The sequence below is a fragment of the Lagopus leucura genome, unplaced genomic scaffold, assembly GCF_019238085.1.
Source record: "Lagopus leucura isolate 7727_CA_CO unplaced genomic scaffold, USGS_WTPT01 Super-Scaffold_100001, whole genome shotgun sequence".
Lineage (NCBI taxonomy): Eukaryota > Metazoa > Chordata > Aves > Galliformes > Phasianidae > Lagopus > Lagopus leucura.
The window spans coordinates 68,857,309-68,879,432 of NW_024962262.1; the positions used below are offsets into that span (position 1 = coordinate 68,857,309).

Consider the following 22,124-nt stretch of genomic DNA (forward strand, 5'->3'; position numbering starts at 1 on the left):
TGGCTGAGCTTGCTGTAAAGGCCCTCACTCAAAATGTGTTCGGCTGCTCCAGCAAAAAGGAGCTGTTGAGCACCAATACCAGATTCTTGAAAATGCCACAATGCTTTCTGGATAGCACCTTGTGGGAAGCCCAGAGGGGCGTAGGGAGTAAAGTGATGATCACTTGCTGCCACCCTGAGAAATGAGAGTATTAAAGTATGCCACTAGATGAAACATGGCAGAAAATACAGTTTTATGAACCAAGACTCTCTTGACATAAAAGCTTAAAAAAAATGCAGGATATTATACAGCAAGAGAGACACCTAATAAACACATGGACATAAAGACCGCAGAGATATAGGAAGCATTCAGACTGCATGTAGGACTGGTAGAGGACCAAGGCAGTTTCTCTTCTTGTTGCAGAAACCAGCAGGGCTGGAATGCTCTACGTTGTTAGCAGGAACAGTTTGCAAAGGCTTGCACAAAGCCGCTGTCAGAAATAACTCAAATGCAGAGAGGAAAAAATTACTCGAGAGTTCTTTTGGGGAGGATTAGGTTTAAAATAATTGCCATTTATAAATTAATTTCACATCCTTTTGGATTGTGGCCTACTCGCATTTCAAGGCCTGACTGAAGCTGGCAGACAGGGTGGGCACTGATTCCAGGGTCTGACTGCCAAGAGAAAAGAAAATATTAAAGTAAAAAATTGGCAGTGAAAAAAGAAGGCCAGAGAAATACAGGGAAATAAGATTTAGTTTAGGAAAATTATTACTTTCTGAGCCATGGACTGATTCTATGGCTGGCATATTAGTCATGGTCTTACATAGGCTTGGCCTTTGTAATCTATGTCTGAAGAGAAACTGCTGATCACTGCAGCTTCTGCTGCTTTTGTATTTTTAAATCCACGATCCAGATATTTTTAATCACATTTGAAAAAAAAAATTATATAGAAGCCTACTGAAGGAAGTAGGGACACCCTTCTCAACTTCAACAACTTTTAAGCAAGTTGTGTGAAAGTAGACCCTACGTGCCATAAAACTCCTGCTGACATTTTGCCACCTGGGTCCAGCAGCAGAGTAAGGCCATGGCTCCTCCATTCCTCCACGTGGCATTTTAGGATCACAGGATGTCAGGGTCCACTCAAAGCCCATAAGTCCTTTTGCCTGGTGCTGGCTCAGACCTGAGTCATGAGTTGACAGTGAAGACCTTTCCGCAGACCCACCGTTTGCAAATGATTTCTCCTGTGGCATGGAGGGAAGGGAAATTTAGGTTAGATGTGAAGAAGAGGGTGGTGAGGCACAGGCTGCCCAGAGAAGCTGTGGTGCCCCATCCCTGGAGGTGCTCAAGGCCAGGTTGGATGGGGCCCAGGGCAGCCTGAGCCAGTGGGGGGCAGCCCAGCATGGCAGGGGTTGGGGCAGCGTGGGATTTGATGTCCCTTCCAACCCAAACCATTCCATGAGTCTGTGATTCTATTGGACCAGATGAGTTCTTCCCGTTAGGGCTTTTTGGACAATTTTGCTTACAAATGTACGAGCCCTTCAGCACTGAGTGCAAGATGACAACAAGCATCCCAGGGGGTAGCACCTAATTACTAATTAGTGAGTGGTGGTGGAGCAGGAGATTTTCCTTCCCCAGTGAGGGGCTGCCAGCAAGTTTCCCTTGCTGGAGGGAAAGCAGCCTGGTGCCAAGGTGCAGCTTTAGGTAAAATCACAGACTGAGAGATCAAAGATGCAGACAGATTCCAGAAAAACTGTTGAAAACAGATTGTTAGGCAGCCTTATGGATCTAGCAAAGGACATGTTTTTCATACTGGAAGAGAGCCATGATGTAGAAATAGACTGAAATCATGAAAGAAGGCTGCAACAGTAGCTTAGGCTGTATATTTAAACATTTTTTTCTGTTGAACCATCTGGACCTCAAGCTAAATTTACCTACATTTTATTTTCAATGTTTCTGCTTCTTGAGAGGTGAAAGGTGCACTTAATGTTTCATGCCAAGAGGAAAAGTAAATGTCCTAGGTCACATTTTCCCAGTGTCAGAATGGCATGTGTTTTTGGATACCTGACATGCATTGCCTTCACCCCAGGCCCAGTGCTCTGTGTGAACAGAACCCCTCCACAGCCAGCACAAAATTTTGCTTTCCTGTTCCCTTTAACTCTGTACAATCATTACCAATGCAAATGCACTATCATCTTTTTCTGGTTTTATGCTTGTTACTGGTTTCTTTTTTGAACCATGGCTAGAGGAAGACTGTTTCCATGATGAAAATACTTACAGGGGGATCCAGAACATTTAGCTTCTGACTCAGCTTAGTCAAATATGGTCGGTGACTCCTGCATGCCTGAATACCAGAAGAGAAGTAGCCCCCTTGAACATAGGGAAAGTTTAGTGTGTTTCTCTGACACCTCACAAAGAACTCGTGGGTTGGGGATCAACACAGATTAGATGGTTACCAGTGACATGACGAAAGGCAGTGGGCACAAACCAGAAAGCAGGATGCTCCATCTGAACAGCAGCACTATGCAGGTGATGGAGCACAGGCACAGGCTGCCACAGGGGTTGTGGAGTCTCCTCTTTGGAGATGTTCAGAAGCCACCTGGACACCCTACCTTTGGTGTGCCTGCTGGAGCAGGGGTTGGACCTGGTTACCTCTAGATGTCTCTTCAAACTTCAGGCATTCTTTGATTCTAGGCAAACCGTGTTTTTCTATTCTGCAACTTCTGCAACCTTTCTGCAGAAAACAAGGCACATGTGTCTAATTCTGTGTGAAAACACGAGTCCACCACCTCAAATTGTAGGTACCTGAGTCAATCCTTTGGGACTGACTTCCAATTTCTCCTTTAAAAAGCAAATGAATGAGGAAGTAGGGATAGATGTTCAGATGGTTTCACTGCTAGGGTAAACTAATATCTCAACCTCTGGCCATGTTGTTTCTCTTCTTAAGGTAATTTTCCCATTTGAATGGTTTTGTTTAAATGCTTCCTTCCTGTTTGCTTTAGAGAGAAAAGTATGAAAGTGTCTTCTGGACAGCCACATCTAAGAGTTGTTTTTTTGTTGTTATTTTGGTTTGTTTTTAACCTGTAAACAAGAACACTTATTAGACTCCAATTACTGCCAATTAACTTGGAAAAGACTAAAAGTAAGTATATTGTAGGATTAGAAAAATTAGGTCTCAAGAGACATTGGGTGATCTGTGATGAATGAAGGTAAGGAACTCATCAGGTGGCTCAGTTTGTCTATGGTTTTTAGAGCATTAAAAATCTCCACAAATAAAGTCTTAAATGCTTCCATCCATCTCACATCATGTATAAATCATCTTGATCAGGAAATTGTACTTGGCAATAAAATTCTGCTATCTAGCTAGCTGTGAGCACATTGCCTTCAGAGGTCTTCTCTTTAATGGATGGCATGGAAAACTCTTCCAAGGCCAAAATACATGAAGAAGATTTATTAATCCTGTAGTCTCTGTCCCTCATGATAATGTTTATAATCCATAAGCCTTACATCACATCTAACATCCCAAGTAACAAATGCATCTGTGGGAGATGAACAATAAATCCTATGTGCACTCTGTTCCCAACTCCTTCATCTCTGTGAGGAAGCTCCGGAATTGGTGCAGCTCCTTTCAGCTACTCTGGTTCCTTCTTCTTACACTGCTTGGGGATGACCCTGCCCAATCCTTCTTGGGCAGCCTTCCTTCAAAACCATCAGTATTTGTCACTGTATTTGCAGTCCGGGTAGCGGTAGGCAAAACGTGAATCACAAGACTGTAGAGGCTTCAGGAGATGTGCCAGCTTTGCCATTGCCTCATTGACATCCTGGTCATCAGTGAGGCCCTCTACGCAGTGCTGTAGGAAGCTGTCTATTTTCTCCTGTACAGGTGGCAGGAACTTCCCCTTCAGGAGCTTAGGTAAAAGCTCTTGACACACCAAGACAAGGCTCTGCTTCTCTCTGATGGAGTTACAGGACACAAATGCAGACTGGCAGTCCATGGTCAAACAGCTAAAGATATCCTTATAGTCCTGTTGGCCATCCATTGGTTGGCTCCCTGATAAAGATAATTAAAACAGTTGTTAGGCAGATGGGAGCAAATTGCTGCACAATCACGTATGTCTATACCTCTGAGTTAATATAGGGTTACTTGTCTCTAAAGGATAGAGTCTTTCACCTCAAAATACACTGTGCAATCTGTGTATGGGTTTTTTCCTACTGAAATACACGTTTCCTGATGAATGACAGGGCTCTACTGAACTGCCCTGCACAGGAAATGGAGAGACGTCTGTTGGGTCAAAGTGGGGTGGAAGAAATGGGAAGAACCCGAGCAATAACTTAGAACATGGAGTTCCTACAGAAACCACTACAAACAGTTAAACCCGTATTCTTTCCATGTTACCCAAAATCATTAAATCGCAAAAACAGCTCATCTAGCTGGAGTCAAGACAACCATAATATCTGCTGGGACAAGAAAAAAAACACTGAGTGGAAAATCCTCTGACAACTCTTTCTAAATATTTGAGATGCATTCAGCTGAATATTTAAGTTGAGCAAAGGTCTTCTGAAAAACTAAACACTCAAAATGAAATTGTTAAATAATAATATTCTTTGAAATATTCCTTGTCTAGCTCTACTTCCAGTAGTAGACCAGTCTAACCTGTGGAAAGTGAATAGCAATACTTCATTTTAAGCAAGACTGACAAAAGAGGAATTTTGTTATCACTGTATTAATACTATCACTGTAAATACACTGTATTATATACACTGTAAATACAATGCTTTACTTGAAACAAATGAACCTATGAAGAATCTCTTTGCAAATACTGACATTTGTATGATATATGTTTTACAAAAGAGAAATAATGTAGTGAGTGCATAACGGAGAGCGCACTGAATGCTGCTGCCCATTACAGAGAGGAAGATGTAAGACTGAGACCCACATGCAGAGCATCCATCAGTCCCCGCTCCACTGAAGGCATAAGCAAAATGCCTGCTCAATTTCCCTGCTTGGAGGGACTGCCTCTTAGTGCTGGTAAATCTCTCCTTGAACCTTCTATTGTTTAAGCTTAGCAAGTGATGTTTGGTTGATCAAAAAATAAATAAAATAAATCAGCAGAAGGGCTGAACATAATAGGTGAATAATTTGTTTTGCCCTGTTGTGCCAAGCCCCCCTTTGACAGACGCATGGGCCCAGAGCCTGCTGAGTACCTTCCTCCTTGTCGATGATGCCCAGCGTGCTGCCATCCCGGATGAACAGATGCCCGTTGCTGAACACGCCAAAGGTGCCAACGTCCACACGGGTGAAGTAGAAGAAATAGTTGAGGTCGTTGTTGCCCATGGAGCGGAGGACGGCGAGGAGCTGGAGGGCCAGGTCAGCTGCCACCTCAGGGGCTGCCCTGAAGAAGTCGCTCAGAGGCCGGGTGCTGGCGCTGACCACCAGCCGCCCACAGGAGCCCAGATACCGTGGGAAGGGCCACCCTTCCACATCAGGGAAGATCTGCCAGGAGAGGGGAGAGCAGCGCTGACACCCGACCCTGCTCACTATGCTCTCTGCCCATGAGCCCACCTCCCTCCAGGTGACTTCAAATGCCCCAGCAGCAAGAGGAGGCACTGCTCCATACTACGTTTATCTTTTCTTCTGGCAGCTAAGGAAGAAGAGTCTGATATTTCAAAATCTGTTCCATGAAGTAGACTAATTGGAATGCATAAGACAATAATAGATTCTAAATTCATTAAATTTTTAGACGCAGAAGAGCTAATTTTAGGTTTCTCTGTGGGGTTTTTGATGGCTCCCTTATGAGAACGACAGAGCTGAAGTCACAGCTTGAAGGTGAGGTGGAGCTAGAGTAATTTCAACTGATTTCTAAGACCTGTGTGGCCTCTCTCAAAGATGAGACTTTGCAGGCTTCCAGATGGACATGCTGGATATTTGCTGCACTGGGGACATCTGAACGGAGCTTACAACTGTCGTGCTGGCAGTGAAGCTGCCCCAGGCCTTTATGTCCCAGGGTGGAAATTGCTCAACTGCTCCACTGCGCATTGTTCCCCCTCCCTGGGTGGAGGAGCACAGTGGCTCGAGGCAGGTAGAAGAGGTTGCATCATTATCAGAAAGGGATGCAAGAAATAGCAGTGACAGCTAGAGGAGAGATTGTGGTGAGGATATTCCCTTGGAGACACCTACAAGGGAAGAGAGGAGATCATGTGCCAGGAGAGGACCAGAGAAGCTCCCTACCTTCAAACTCAGAGCTCAGTTGTATGGTTTGGCTGAATCCAACCAAACACCTCTTTAGCGCTGCCCTCTGCTATGGAGCTAGCAACCAGAGGCATGCAAACAATAACAGCCACAGCACACTGAGCCTAGGAAATCTGTGCCCTGTGAATTCATGTTCCACCAGAATGCTGCATCTTGACTTCACATGCTAATGCATGATCTCTGTTTTTTATAAATACTCTGGATTTTATAAACAAACTGTGATTTTGAGTAATATATTATCAATTGCAAACATGACAGTGAAACATTGGAGATGCGTAAAACCCCGTCTTTCACATTGCACTATTGTAATAAACCATCTGGCTCTGATTTATTTCAGGGGTTGGGCATCTGTATCTCTCAGCAACTTTACAGTCTGATGCAAGAAGCCTGCAGGAGGCTTCAATCACCCAGCCCCATAGAAGAAACATGCGCCATGAATTTTGGGGAGCTTGCAAAAGGCAGCAAGGACTGGCGCACGTCTCATGCTTGCAAGAGGCTGCAGGGTGATGTTTCCAGCCAGGGCAGACGGTACCTACCTGTAAGAGGATAGGGTGTGAATTCACTGACAGTGTGTACAGGAGGCGCAGCTTGTCCTGCTCGGTGAGGTGGTCCATGTAGATGCTGCCAGCATCTGGCACTTCAGCGTAGCGCCGCACAATCCGGTCCAGAAGACGCTGGGATGGGCAGCGCAGCAAGGGGCTGGACAGACCCTGTTGTAGGGGCAAAACGTGAGAAGAATGTTTATCTTCCATCTGTGAGATATCACAGATTTTGAAAATGGTACCCAGTCTTCATGGCACAGCCATGGTCTCCACCAACTCCATTTCCTTCCTTGCCAAGCTCTGCGCTCCTGCCTCCAGCCTTGGCAGCACCACTAGCCTGTGGCTGCCTCTTCTTTGCTCTGCCAGTGAGTCACATCCTTCTTCAAACAATGTTTTCAGAGTGCTTCCTTGCTTGCTTAGCCTACAAGCGGCATTCTTGGAAATACTTTTCCTTAAGGTCAGTAAACATGCTTTAAAACTGTAAATAAACTTTGTACATGGGTACCAGCACAACATATATTATTTCTCTGAAAAACTTACGCATTAGCTATCAGAAATAGATTGGAATAACCTGGGCATATTTTCTAGTAGATGCCAGCAATGAGTAAAGAAGTGTTGGGCTAATGGCTTCAGCGTCACTGTATTTCACCTTTTAATTTGGGGGCATGAATGTGTAAAATTGTAGTAAGTGACCTACGGCTGGGATAAATGGCATATACATTTATACCTGTGTTGTAGAAAAAGACCTTTTTTTTTTAAAGTCAGTGTTCAGTTACGAAGGAAGGATGATGTGGGGAGGGCTCCCGATAGCAGTGCAAAAATGCTGCCCAGCCTTTCCTCTGTTGGAGTTAGGCTTTTGCTAAGACTTTTTCTTGAATCATTGCCATCATTACCAAATGATTCAAGTAGCCAAATTTATCTTTTGGGTTTACTTTCTAATTTGGTGGCTGTGAGATACTCTTCAGAGGACAGGGCACTTGTGTTCACATTTGCTGCCTGCTGTTCTTCATGCTGGGAGCAAAAATTTGACTCAGAATCTCCCCAAGTCATTTGGTAGCTCTGAGGTAGATCTCTCACAGCCTTTCCTGCACAAACTGTTAATTACTGGATTGAGTGCACTCTCATTAACTTTGCAGATGACACCAAGTTGGGAGGAGTTGATTTGCCAGAAGGGAGAAAGGCACTATAGAGGGACCTGGATAGACTGGATCGATTGATGGGCCAAGATTAACTGTATGAGTTTCAATAGGGCCAAGTGTTGGGTTCTGCATTTTAGTCACAATAACCCCAGGCAACCCTGCAGGCTTTGGGAGGAGTGGCTGGAAAGCTGCCTGATGGAAAGGGTCCTTGGTGTACTGATGGACAGTTGACTGAATATGAACCAGCAGCATGCCCAGGTGGCCAAGAAGGCCAATGGCATCCTGGCTTGTATCAGGAATGGTGTGGTGAGCAGGACTAGGGAAGTCATCCTGCCTCTGTACTCAGCACTGGTGAGGTTCCACCATCAGTACTGTGTTCAGTTTTGGGCACCTCAGTACAGAAAGGACATGGAGGTGCTGGAACAGGTCCAAAGAATGGCAACAATGCTTTCAGGGTTTTCATGACTAACACAGTGACTGACACCTGATGAAGCTCGATTATTTCCCTTTTCAGTTGACACAGAGCTGGTGAGTGGGGTTTCAGCTTGGAGCCATGTAGGCACAGGGGAGTGCATGAAGAGTACTCAGCCTTAGCTGCCAGCCCTAGCACCTCCCACTGAGCCAAACAAAATTCCAGATGCTCATCCACTGGTGCTGCCACATATATATCAAATACTGGTGCAGTTTCCTACAGTTTAATGACAACCCTGGTCCACAAAAACTGGGTGGTGGGGACTTTTGGATTTGGCAGAGCTACACAAATGTAGGAAGTTTGGCACCTGCATTGGTGTTTCAGCAGAGCAGGGTTCTTGTTTCCAGCAGAATGATGGAACATACCTACAGCCATAGCTGTAAAACTGTCAGACAAAAACTGCCAATGGAAGAAAAATTTGAAGCATGTACACTTGAAGACATTGAAGAAAGTGATTTATCTCAGAGTATCTCCTGTCCTTTGCAGTGTCTTACCACCCTGGAGAATAAGACTTGACAGGCAGCCTGACATCTTGTTTGTGATTGACAATGGAAAGCTTCTTATTTACTTTGATTAAATTCCTACATTTTTGTACTGAGTACTTCCTACAATGCCTACCTACACTCAACTGTGATATCTATTCCCTACTGCATAACATGTGATCTGTGTTAAACTCCCATGTATGCATATGTATGCACATCTCATGTCGGTGTACCCAGAATCCATCAGACAGGATGAAAAGATGACTCTGGAAGACATATTTTCTTCACTTTGTTTTCTATTCAGCCAGTCCAAGAGAGAGCAACACAGCCTAGGAGCACTGCTCAGTGCTGCTCCATGCACTGCTGCCTGGATACAGCTTCACCAAACCAAGCTTGGGATGGGACCCAGCAGAAGACTCCTGATGTAGGTGATGAAGCATATGCAGCTCCTGGCCACTTGAAGCCAAGCGTTCTGTTCACCTCCAAAAACAGAACCTGAGACTGCCTTATGAAGCCGTGGAACTCATCTCCTCTGTATCACCACTGCTACTACCCTTGCATGTTTTCCAGGCCGTGTTTGTAGCCAGGGTTATAACTTTTCCTGCAGGAAACCTATACTGAAACTGGGCCACATTTTTGTTGTTATTCCCCTCCAACACAGTGAACCAGCAATCTGGTTTGTAGTGACAAGCTTCTGGGCCAATGTGCAGGCAAAGCAGTGCGCAGTGGTGCTGCTGCATGGGTTACAAAAGCCAGGATAGGCAACAGCACAGAGCCTGAGCTGAGCTTCACTCCCAGCAGAATTTTAGTAGTGAAGGCTTTGCTGCCTCTGATAACGATTTTCATTGTGATGGCTGAAATAATCAATGTGGCAGCTCTGCTGGTAGCTGGGGCAGGCAGGGCAGGCAGCGTAAAGTGGAAAAGCTTCACTTCACGGTCTGTCATCCTGATTTGAGAATGTGGAGGGTTGCTGTGATTGCCTGTTACAAAAGACAAAATTAGTTCAGCCCAATAGCTTGTCTCAGTGCCAATACTGCAGTGAGGGGAGAGCAGGAATCCTTGGGTGACCATAGGATCATGAAATAGGGTGGGAATTGCATTGGGCACGAGCAGTGCACTCACTATTAGCACTTCCAAAAATTCCAGAAAAGTAGTGCTACGGGAAAGAATTCACAGTGGCTAACTGTATCCCAACAAAACCCCTCTGATGGCTTACGCTAGCCTGCATTTTCTGAGGTGCTCCTGTGGCTGTGGGCAAGTTGGACCAAGTGAGACCAATGTGCTCTTCTGCATAGGTTGGGAAAACTGGGATTGTTCAGAATGGAGATGAGGAAGCTCAGGGGAGACCTTATCGCTCTTTACAATAACCTGAAAGAGGTTGTGGCAAGGTGGGGGTCAGCCTTTTTTCCCAGGTAACAGAGATAGGATGAGAGATAATGGCTTCAAATTGCACCAGGTGAGGTTCAGGTTGAATATTTGAAAAGGTTTCTTCTCAGAAAGAGTGGTGAGGCAGTGGCACAGGCTGCCAGGGAGGTGGTGGAGTCACCGTCCCTGGAGGTGTTCAAGAGCCGTGTGGATGTGGCACTGAGGAACATGGGCAGTGCTGGGGATGGGTTGATGGTTGGACTAGTTGTTCTTAAAGATCTTTTCTAACCTTAATGATTCTATTCTATAATTCTATAGCCCAGTCTACATGCTGTTAAAACAGATTTACATACTAATGTCAATTCCTCCACTTGATCTACAGAGTGAAAGAACTATGAAAACAGGAGTGGCACAGTCCTGAGGCCAACATGTATTAATTCAGGTCTTGCAGCCTGTTAGGACCTCTCTTCACTTAAAAATCTGCTGGGACTGCTGAGATGTTCCATGGAGCTTGTCCTTAGACACATCCTCCTGGGCTGGCCCTGAGGTTCACTTCAAAGGTTCAAAGAATCATAGAATCTTCAGAGTAGGAAGGGACCCTTAAAAATCATCTAGTCCAGCTCCACTGTAATGAACAGGGACATACATAGTTAGATCAGGTTGCCCAGACACAGCCTCACTTTGAAAGTCTCCAGGAATGGGGCATTCACCACAACTCTGGGCAGCCTGTTCCAGTGCTTCACCACCCTAACTGTAAAATACTTTTCCCTTATATCTAACATAAATCTACCGTCTTTAAGCTTGAAGCCATTTCGCCTTGTTCTATCACTACTAGCAAACCCTACTAAAGAATCTGTTCCCTTCTTTCCTGTAGCTTCCGTTTAGAAACTGAAAGGCTGTTATCAGTTCACCTTGCAGCCTTTTCTTCTCCAGGCTGAACAGCCCCAGATCATTCAGCCTGTCCTTGTAGGAGAGGTATTCTATCACTTGGATCATTTCTGTGGCCCTCTTCTGGATGTGCCACAACAGATCCACGTCTCTACTATACTGAGGACTCCCCATGTGGATGCAGTACTCCCAGCGAGGTCTCACCAGCCCAGAGTAAAGGGGCAGGATAACCTCCCTCAAGCTGCTGGCCGCACTTCTTTGGATGCAACCCAAGACACAGTTTGCTACCTAGGTTGCAAGGGAACATATCTTGCTCATGTCCAGCTTGTCATTCACCGGGGCAGCGCTCAATCCTTTCAACCCCCGGCTTGTATTGATAATGGATGTTGCTTTGACTAAGGTGCAAGACCTTGGATTTGGATTTGTTGAACCTCATGAGGTTCACCTAGGCCCACTGCTCAAGCCTGTCTAGGTCCCTCTGGAGCTCATCTTGTCCCTGTGATGTGTCAACTGCACTCCACAGCTTGGTATTATCAGTGAACTTGCCAAGGGTGCACTTGACCCCACTGTCAATGTCACTGATGAAGATATTAAAGAGTATTGGTCCCAGCACTGACCCCTGTGGGATACCACTGCTCACTGATTTTCATCCAGACATGGAGCCATCGACCACTGCTCTCTGGACTCAATCCTGCAGCCAGTTCTTAGTTCATCAAACAGTCTACCCATTAAATCCATATTTATATCCATATCCATATCATAAATCCAATATGGAGAGAAGGATGTTGTGGGGTAACATGTCAATGGCCTTACTGAAGTAAAGGCAGATGACCTCAGTTGCTCTTCCCTTGTCCATTGATGTAATGCTACCATCATAAAAGGCTACTTGGTTGGCCAAACAGGAACTGCCCTTGATGAAGCAATGCTGGTTTTCCTATATCACCTCCCTGTTCCATTCGCCATAGCACAGCTTCCGGGACAATCTGCTCCGTTATCTTTCCTAGGACAGAAGTGAGACTGACAGGTCGGTAGTTCCCAGGCATCCTTTTTGCCCTTCTTAAAAACGGATGTGATGTTGCCTTTTTTTCCAGCCAGCTCAGCTGGGGGCTCATTTTCAGGAGATACAGATCCATGAAATAGAAAATGTAAAGTAATGTGTCTGTAGCACACAGCAAAGCTGAGCAGTGTGGCAGTGTGCAGATTGGAGGAAGCTGTTGCCTTTTTAGGAAAACAAATGAACAAGTCCCTTTCTCTTCCCTCATTAAAGGGAGAATGATGCTCTCAGGATGGAAGAAAAGAATTGAGAAGAACTGGAATAATCCTTCCTCACCTAATAGGGGCTCATTCCAGAGCGCACATAGCCCCTACCCTGTGCCAACAGTTATTAAAATGCTTTGCTGTTGTTTATAAGGGGAAAGTGTTTTTGGGGAGTGTGGTTTTGCTTTCAGGAGCCACTCAGCTACTGTTTTACAGAACCACAGAATAACAGTGGTTGGAAGAGACCTCTGGAGATCATCAGGTCCAACCTTCTGCTAAAGCAGGTTTCGTACAGCAGGTTGCACAGGCAAGTATCCAGGTGGGTCCTAAATACCTCCAGAGAAGGAGACTCCACAACCTCTGGGCAGCCAGTTCCTGTGCTCTGTCACTCACACTGACAAAGTTTTTCCTCATATATGTATGGAACTTCCTGTGTTCTAGTTTATGTCCCTTATCCCTTGTCCTGTTGCTGCACACCACTGAAAAGAGCCCAGGCACCAATGAAAAGAGTTCACCATCAGCCTACAGAAGAAGCCAGGAGCCCCACTCTTGCCCTTCCTGAGTAAAACTGAGAGGCCATGCCTGGCCCACCTGCAGCACAGGGCAGTCCGGGCCTCCTCTTTGTGCCTCAGGTAGGAATAGAGCCTGTGCAGGCTCCCGTGCATCCCCATGGGCTGACGTAGTTTCACGGTGGAGCACTGACCTGCACCAGGTCGGGCGTGAGGCGCTTGGCCCTCAGCCACTTCTGGAAGCGATGGGTGCGGCGCAGGGCCTGCTCTAGGCTGCATGTTTTGGTCTTCAGCAGGGAGGTGCAGATGCGCTGGTCAGCCCGGTCATGCTGGTACTTGGTGGTCAGGCGGGTGATGTCAACCATCCTCCAGCTCTGGGTATCATCGGTGTAGTTGCCCAAGTAGCTGAGCAGGTAGCTGGGGGGCAGCTTTAAATGAGAAGAAAGCCAGGTGTCAAACCTGCCAAACCAAAACGAGAGCCCCAGGGAGAGCGGGTTAACAGACCTCGCCAATGCCCACCGCGCCAGTGCAACCACCGCTTTGCCCTCAGGCACCATGGGGAACTGCGGAAATCTCACAGAGAGGTCTGGGGGATTTTGGGGGGAGTCCCCATTAGCACCACTGGGGCACCTCTTCCCATGTGGGGCCCATGTGGGTTAGAGCGCGGTCTCATGTGCACTCAGTGAGAAGACCGGGTGGAAATATGCTCGGACAAAATGTCCTCGTTCATTCCTCACTTAAAAATATTCCTTGTTATGGGGGTGCCCTGAGGGGGAGAGGAGAGATAAATGCTAAAATTTGGACCACATGGAGAGTAAAAAAGAAGGGAGAAGTCTCAGGGTTTCGGTTAAGAGGGAATTTTTGACATTTTGAGATTTCCTAAGCTGCAAAGGGAAATTGGCCAAAAAAGGAATAATCAACACTTTCAAATACTCTGCAGAACAAAAACTTATGAAAATAAATGTGTTTGGAATTATCAGGATGACCTTTCTCTCTAAGGTGGTGGCATGGTCACGGCACCGAGCTTGCCAGAGTTCAAGTGTCTAGACGATTGTCTCAGATATTTGGTCTGATTTTTGGGTGGTCCTGTGTGGAGCCTGGAGTTCTATTGGATAATGCTCATGGGGCCTTTCCAATGCAGGCTATTCTATGATTGTATGATTTACCTGGTGTTAATGCATGATAGACAGGTGTAATTTTTTTTCATTAATCATGGAATCATAGAATAACAAATGATAGAATGGCTTGGGTGAAAAGAACCAGAAAGATCATCTAGTTCCACCTCCCTGTCATAAGCACGGTTGCCAACAACTAAATCAGGCACTAGATCAGGTTGCCCAGAGTCCCACCCAATCTGGCCTTGAACTAATGCTGAAATAAAGATCATGTAAGATAGCATGATCAGCAGGTGAGGGGGGGTGATTCTGCCTGTCTGCTCTCGTAGGACCCCACCTGGAGTATCGTGTCCAGTTTTGGAGCCTGCAAAACAAGAAGAACGTCAAGCTGTTGGAGCAAGTTCAGAGGAGGGCCATGAAGATGATAAGAGGGCTGGAGCACTTCCCCTGTGAGGACAGACTGAGAGAGCTGTGTTCTTCAGCCTGGAGAAGATAAGGCTGAGAGGAGACCTCATTGTGGCCTGCCAGTATCTGAAGGGAGCCTACAGGAAAGCTGGGATTTTTTTAAAAGGGCAGGTAGTGGTAGGATGAGGGGAAGTGCTTTTAAACTGGAAGAGCCTACATTTAGACTAGATATTAGGAAGAAATTATTTACTGTGACGGTGGTGAGACATTGGAACAGGTTGCCTAGTGAGACTGTGGATGTCCCCTGCCTGGAAGCACTCAAGGCCAGGCTGGATGAGGCTTTAAGCAACCTGGTGTAGTGGGAGGTGCCCCTCTCTATAGCAGGAGGTTGGAATTAAATGATCTTAAAGGTCCGTTCCAACCCAAGCCATTCTATGATTCTATGATTCTGTGATTTTGTTTGAAGTTTTCAATGCCATTGATAAATCTCTAGGAAAAAAAAAAGTTTAATATCATGACTGAGTGCTTTCCTCAGCTACAAAGTCTTCTCTGGGGTTCACACAGTTTTCCTGGCCATGTCACAGCTCTGGGCAGCCACCTTCCTTCTACCCCTTGGGCTGAGGCCAGTGAAGGAGGCTCAGATGAGGGTGCCTGGCTGCCTGGAGCTGTCCCCATGACCAGGAACTCTCTTGCTATAAGGGGAGATGTAGGATATGGGATGGAAACTCAGTGCCAGGGTCATTGCGCGCCTCTGACACAGGGTTTTAGCAGCCAGTATGCAAGACCAGGATGCAAGACTACAGAAGTTTTGGGGGATCTTGGCAGGATAAGGAGGGGACACTTTGTGCCAGACGCATGTCATTGCTGTGGCCATGAGCACTGTGCACCAAAATTCTCCCCCTGCACAGGCCTCAGAGGGGAGTGTTTGGCCAACCAGTTAAGCTGTGATGATGTTTTTTTGGGCTGCCCCCACAGCCCAGCCTGAGTCGTGCTTTCTGTAAGCTCACTGGCAAGATGCGAGAGCTCAGCTGAATCCCAGCCTTCAGCATGGCCAGCAGCTGAACTGGCTGCCCCTGGGGTCTCCTAATTATACATTGCCAGAGTGCATAAGAAAGCATTTCTTAATTTAATCTCACTATAAATTAAAGCTGATGATAGCTCAGAACTGAAACAGGAGAGGCAAGGGGTGCCCTTCAGGAGCAGCTAGCTGCCGGTAAATGAAAAGGCACTAATGAGGCCGAGGGTTGAAGCTAATTTTTCTTTTTGACTTCCAGTTGGGAACTCCACACTGAGAAATGTTGAGGGGGTTCATTAGCTTTCATCCCCACTAAATTTACCCTTCAAGGATCAGTGTGTGCAGCCTCTTTCTGCTTCCAAGAACTGATGGCTTCTCGTGCCAGGGGTGCTTTCGGACACAGAAATGGACCGGCTCCTTCTGCAGCCAGCAGCTGGCCCCATGCCGAGGTCAGGGCATTTTGGTCTTTGGGGCGTTTTGCCCAGTACGAAATCAGAGCTTCCCTGTGATCCAAGTATCTGACCTAAAATGAACTCCCCCCTCCTGCTTTTTTTTAAAAAAATTTTTTTTGGCTGGTTGTGAGATTGGACCAAAGAGCAGAAAGTGATTGCCGTGCCTTGCTGTGATTTGCTTTGCGTCACGACCCCTCCCAGCGCCTAATCTGTAAGGCAGGCACAGCATGCCAGGCACGTAAAGGAAAGAGATGGCTACAGGCTGGGACTTTCTTTCCTTCTCTCTCTCTCTCTCTCTTTTTTTTTTTTTTTTTTTTTTAATTAAGCATAAACATGCCTTGTGACTTGGCTCGTGCCCATCTCAGGGGAGCTCATGTCAGGCAGGCACCAGTGCAGAGCCACCTCCTGCAGTCATCAGAGCCAGGATGCATGACGCAGCACAGAGCCCAGCTCCGGGCATACAGCACTGGGAGAGCCGTTTCCCCAAGGATGCCAGGGGGTCCCAGTTGGGGTCATGGCCACTCTGTGCTTGGCATCGTTTCCAGGCAGCCCAATGCTGTCCTGGCACGCATGCTGGATGCCTATGAGATGCGTCACTGTGTTATGCCACAGCAGTAAGTCAGCCTCGTGCAGGGCCTGAGCAGTTACTCAGGGCCAGATTGGGTTTAGAGAAAATGGTTGGTGAGATCTGCATGAAGAGCTGATTTGCCAGCTGTGGGGTTTGCATCAGCCCAGAATTGAACAAGGGAGGAAATCAAACTTGCTTTTCTTTATACTGGATGAAACCAAGTCTTTTGTTTCAGCCAAAATAATTTTGCTTGTCTTTGAAGTACTGAATATTTTAAATATGTATATTAAATAAGTATTAAAAAAATAAGAAAGAAAATAAGAAAGAAAAAAATTAAAAACAAACAAACAACAACAACCAAACATTCCAGCTTTTTCAAACTTTTCCAGTAGTTTTGGCCAAAACTAGTTACCAGCATTGACACAAAGCTGCAAGGAGCATCACAGACTCACAGAATGGTTTGGTTTGGAAGGGAGCTCAAAGCCCACACTGCCCCAACACCTGCCATAGGCAGGGCTGCCCCCCATCAGCTCAGGCTGCCCTGGGCCCCATCCAATCTGGCCTTGAGCACTTCCAAGGATGGGGCACCACAGCTTCTCTGGGCAGCCTCTGCCTTACCACCATCTGGGTAAAGGATTTCCCTGACACCTAATCTAGGTTTCCCTTCTTTTAGTTTAAAAAAGTTCCCCCTTGTCCTATCACTACCTGCCTGTGTAAAAAGTTGATTTCCCTCCTATTTTTAAGCTCTTTTTAAGTACTGGAATGTCACAAAGAGTTCTCCCTGGAGCCTTCTCTTCGCCAGGCTAAACAAGCCCAGTTCTCTTAGCCTGTCTTCATAGGAGAGGTGTTCCAGCCCTCTGAGCATCACAGTAATGTATCATTCCCAGTGCAAATTAAGAGAGAAATCCATCTTTGTGAACACAGGAAAAGGTACATGGGAGTGGATATAGGAGTGCCTCCAAAATTTTCTACTTTTGCCCCATATTCTGACTGCTTTAGGAATCAAGCAAGGGGACACATTTTGTCCCTGCCTCTCTTGGTGTTGCGGGACATTTCTGCATACCCTCACATTGCCTGCAGCATGAGCCAGAGTCAGGAAGCCAGGGGGCAGTGGAGCAGAAGGAGCATTGGGCACAGGGTGCTGGCATGGCCACCTCATCCAGAGCATTCTGGCTTTACTGTGCTGCATTTAATGGAGTCACTCCGTAGGAAAAGAGTAGTTTGCCCAATGTTATACTGCTCATATTGCAGCATTAAGAATACAATTTTGCTATAGTCATTCCTTCTCTCCCAGGTTTTTATATCCATAAAAGCAAGTGTATCCGGCTCTATAAAAGAACATTCATCCGGCTCTATAAATCTTATCAGACCCAATAAACCCTTCCTCTGCCAAGTGCTGTCTTTTACTTTCTCCTCAAACTTATCAGCGACATTTTCCTCCTGCCAGCAGATGTGCTCTGCTTTGAGCCTGAAGTTGCTTAGGGCAGCCTGACTAAGGCAGTGGACATCCCATCAACCTGGAGGCAATTCTGCACATACAAGTTCTTGCAGCTGGTGCAAGGTGGTATATTTGTAGTTAACATATCCAACTGGGAGAACACAAAGTGAATCAGCCCTCACCTTTCTCAGCTGCTCATAGCATCATGCTTCCAGTGACACTGAAACACACTGATTTCTCCCTTCCCCCACCTCCCCCTTCCATCACTGTCTTGAGCTCTTTCAGAGACATCCCTGTGCAGAGAGCTGTGTCTTTCACTCCTGCTTTCAAGTTAAGGTTCAGAGCTGAGGTCTGATCAGGTCTGCATGGTTGTAAGAGAAAACAGAAGCAGAGCAGCGGCACATAGACATGTAAAATAATTTAAAATACGAGGTGCTGCAGTGGCAGCCTGGTGATGTTATCTTTCCATTGGCTTCCAATAAAGCATAGGGAAATGCTAACAGGCAGTTTTCAAGTTATTATGAGAAAACGACTGTGCTGAGTTTCTGACCTTATTTCCTCCTTAAAGAACTTCTTGCAAATGGACGTCCCAATGCAGGCGTTGCATTTATCAAGTCCCAGGAAAGTGCGGCCAAAGCTGTAGCTGGGTCTGACGTGGGGCGCAGACGGCGAAGCTGTTGCTGCTGCGGAAGGGTTAGAGCTACGAGCCAAAACCAGGAGCAGCATCAACCAATCTGCAACTCTGGAGCAAAGGCAGCATATCCAGCGCCCCATCTACAATAGTGGAGAGCTCTGTCTGTTGCACACTGCCCTTCTGCAGTCTCCCAGATCCTCTCCAGTGATCTCAGTCCAATGCGGTGAGCCCCAAAGCATAACCAGGTGACAGACACGCGGCCGCAGCCCCCATCCTGCCAGCTGCTCCCTGGTTCTACCGGTATGAGATTTGGGTGGGGGAGATATGGTGCAGGGTGGGGAGAAGGAAACACATGGAGGATGCAGATAACTTGGGTTGCCGTGGTTACCTTTCCTCTCCTTGCGGCAGCTGCTTTGGCCCCGCTGACCCTCCCATCGGCGGGCTGGGAAACAAGGCAGAGGAGCGCTCATCCACACTTTGTGCAGACAAACGGAGGATATCCTGCTGCTGGAGCAAAGGGCAAGTGTGGGACGCTTGCTGATTGGGAAGGAATAATGGTGTGGCAGGAACACATATTTAATCTGAGTCTTGGCCCTTCGCACTGCTTCATTCCTGGAGACTTGCAGTGACACATGGATGGACTTCTTGGATGCTCGCTTGGCTTGGTTTCCCCCTCAGAGAAACACCAAAAACTCTGATTGGTGGTGTTGTCTCTTGGAAATGGTGCTAAAGCAGACTGCAGTGCTGTGTCTCCTGCTGTAGGATGTGGGGTGGCCTGAAACTGCCTGAAAAAAGCAGCTCAGCTAACATGCCTGTAATCAAGTCATGCCCCAAACCAGAGCTTTGCAGCAAGGCTTCTGAGTTCCCAAAGGGCACTGGGAATAAGCTAGAGGATGGGTTGGAACTAATGCAAGAGCTTGCCAGAGGTTCCCAATACACTTATAAACCAGAGATCACACCCACAAACTGCTTGCCTTTGGCCAGAGTTGTGAGGGTTACAGAAACTGCTGGCTCTCCAGCCTGGCCTAGAGCAGGACTGAGGCTGGGCACCAGAAGTGCTGGCAGAGGCAACTCTGACCAAAGTACTCCTTCTGCATTCTGGAGGGAAGGCAGCCTCTCCTCCCCTTTGCATGAGCAGGAGGGTGATGATGGCATTTAGGGTTTGTCTGCAAGGGAGCAGCCCAGCAAGGATGACAAGCACTGCAGAGAAGGCAGGGGATGCAGTGCATCCTGCCAGCTGCAGAGGAAAGAGGCTGTGCTGTTCTGTTACACGAGCATCCAGCATGCAGCACTACTCTGCATATCCACATTTGGCTGTGTGCTCTGGTGTAAAGCTCTTTGGAATCTGCTGGTGAGAGTGCCCATGCTAGAGCCAAGTACTTGCATCCAGAAGTTTATCCCATTCCTTGGGAGGTGGCTGCTGTCCCTATACACACATCAGCCCTTTGCATTGCTTCCTGCCAGCAGCTCTGCATCACCCGTTGGCTTAGCGCTGCTCCTACCCCGCTGTTCTCTGGATGTTACCAAAATTAAACACTAGCAATCTGTCTTCATCTTCACTACATCATATATAAAGCCCATATCCCTCAGTTTCTCAACATTCTTCAGGCTTCATTTTTTCCCTGATGATTTTAAGAACAGTAACCTGGACTCCTGGCTGCCAGCTCAGTGACCCAAGGAAAAAGGAAGGGCTTCAGCCCTGGCCTTTCCCATAGCAAGCCCCAGGCACTCCAGAGCTCTGACATGAAAAACACATTGGCAGCGGAGTTTCTGGTTCTATTAATGCTGTCTGGATGGCCAAGATGTTCGTGCATTCTTGATTGATTTAGGAATGCGTATACCAGTGCTCATATTCCCAAGGAACAGCACATGCAATTGTATTTTCCTGCAGTGCTCCATGCCTGTATCACCCTAAAATGTTACAAAAGCAGCTTTTTGTTCAAAAATTGGGAACAGGTTAATTGGAACCACATCAGAAGCTTGTTCATGGCATTTGCACTTGCCCCCATGCCCTGATCTCCTTGTTCCACCAAGCATTTCTGTTCAGCCTTGGCTGTCGCTGAGCACAGATGAGGTGCGTAGGAAACAGTCTTGAAAACGAAGCTTAGAAATTATACATAGATCTTTGAGCTAGTCTATGATGGCAGCCAGAAAATGGTAGTTTGCCATGTATTTTGAGAATTGCTATGCTTTTGAAAGAAACCTCTTTCAAGGAGCTTTGTTGCCTCCATCCTAGTGATATGGCATGTAGATGTCATTATCACACAGCTGTCTTCTAAATTTTCTGCTTATGCCAGGCAGAAGCAGCAGCTCAGGTTTACAATGTCACAGTGAGGTTTGATGGAACTCAGCTCTTTGGGAAGGGCAGCCCCAAAGAGCCCACGAGACCTGCACATATCCTTGTAGCAAGATACTTCCATGCAACAACACGCACAAAGCAATGTTGTGCTTGCTGAGTGTAGAATCATAGAATCACTAAGGTTGGGAAGACCACTGAGATCACCAAGTCCAACCACCAGCACACCCCCACCGTGCCCACTGCCCACGTCCCTCAGTGCCACATCCACATGGCTCTTGAACACCTCCCAGGATGGTGACTCCACCAGCTCCCTGTGCAGCCTGTTCCACTGCCTCAACACTCTTTCAGAGAAGAAACCTATCCTAATATCCAGCCTGAACCTCACCTGGCACGGTGTAAGCTCATTACCTCTCATTCTAAACAAGAGAAGCCATCTAGCATGATGCCTCCTGCAGATCTTACAGATCAGCTTAAGCTATACTCTACTACAATGGCAGCTATTTGTCAATGTGTACAAAAATTCTTGCCTGATGTTCCAGAAAGAGACCCACACAGCCCTCACCAAACCCACCAACCAAGCTCAGCACCACCTCCTTCCACCTCTATCCCTCTCCCACCTCCACTCAAGTGGACATGGCTTTGCAGACGAGGAATCCTCTTTAACTAATTAATTAACTGATGGATGAGGCCACTCACTGCATCAGAACAGGGCAGGTAGAGAGGAGCAGGATTGGCAGCAGCATCGTTGCCCCTCAGTGCATGTCCCCGGCAAGGCTCTCGTTGCTCTTCTCCTCATTTCCCTCACTATTTCCTCACCAGATTTCCTGCTGCAAAAGGGCCCTCTCAGCAAGCACGGGGTTGCTCAGCAACAGAGAACTGCCTGGTGGGATGCAGGATGGCTGTGTTGCTCTGCCAGGCACAGGAAAGAAAAAAATACAGGAAAAACCATACTTTGGCTGGAAGAGGGGAGGCTGCTGCTCTTCCTGAGGTCTGCGGTGGGTTGTGCTGCTCTCAGGGCCTGATAAGCCCTTGGCGTCTGCTCAGAGCAGTGCTGCAGGATGAGTGGGAGGTCTTGCAGGGTGTGGTGCAGAAGGACTGCTCTTAAGTGTGATTTTCATTAATCACATCCAAGATAATCGTTAAACTATTGCCGAGCAACCGGCACGGGCTTGGTTCCGAGACGCTTATCATTTCCATCCCATTTCAGGCTGGATGTGTGGATTAATAGCTAGAACAGCTTGAGACATTTTCAATTCTTTCAAAATGAAAAATGCATCTTTTTCAACACTACAAAACTCACAATGTTTGGAAGGATGCG

The 22,124-nt window shown here is 46.9% G+C and overlaps 1 protein-coding gene across 2 annotated transcripts; it reads right to left on the minus strand.

Annotated features, from left to right (window-relative positions):
* Positions 1-215: 215 nt before the first annotated feature.
* DIPK2B (divergent protein kinase domain 2B) lies at positions 216-18,794 on the minus strand. 2 transcript variants are annotated; one of them, XR_006178207.1, is made up of 6 exons: positions 18,424-18,794; positions 13,075-13,339; positions 6,763-6,936; positions 5,182-5,470; positions 2,255-4,027; positions 216-1,220 (listed from the first exon to the last, which is right to left on the minus strand). XR_006178207.1 is itself a non-coding variant. In XM_042867773.1 (5 exons), exons 1-5 carry the CDS (start codon positions 18,645-18,647, stop codon positions 3,687-3,689), a joined length of 1,293 nt encoding a protein of 430 aa, XP_042723707.1. In that variant the 5' UTR covers positions 18,648-18,794; the 3' UTR covers positions 1,379-3,686. The 2 variants fall into 2 exon arrangements, 1 of the variants encoding a protein (XP_042723707.1); XM_042867773.1 differs by lacking the exon at positions 216-1,220 and having other exon boundaries at positions 1,379-4,027.
* Positions 18,795-22,124: the final 3,330 nt, after the last annotated feature.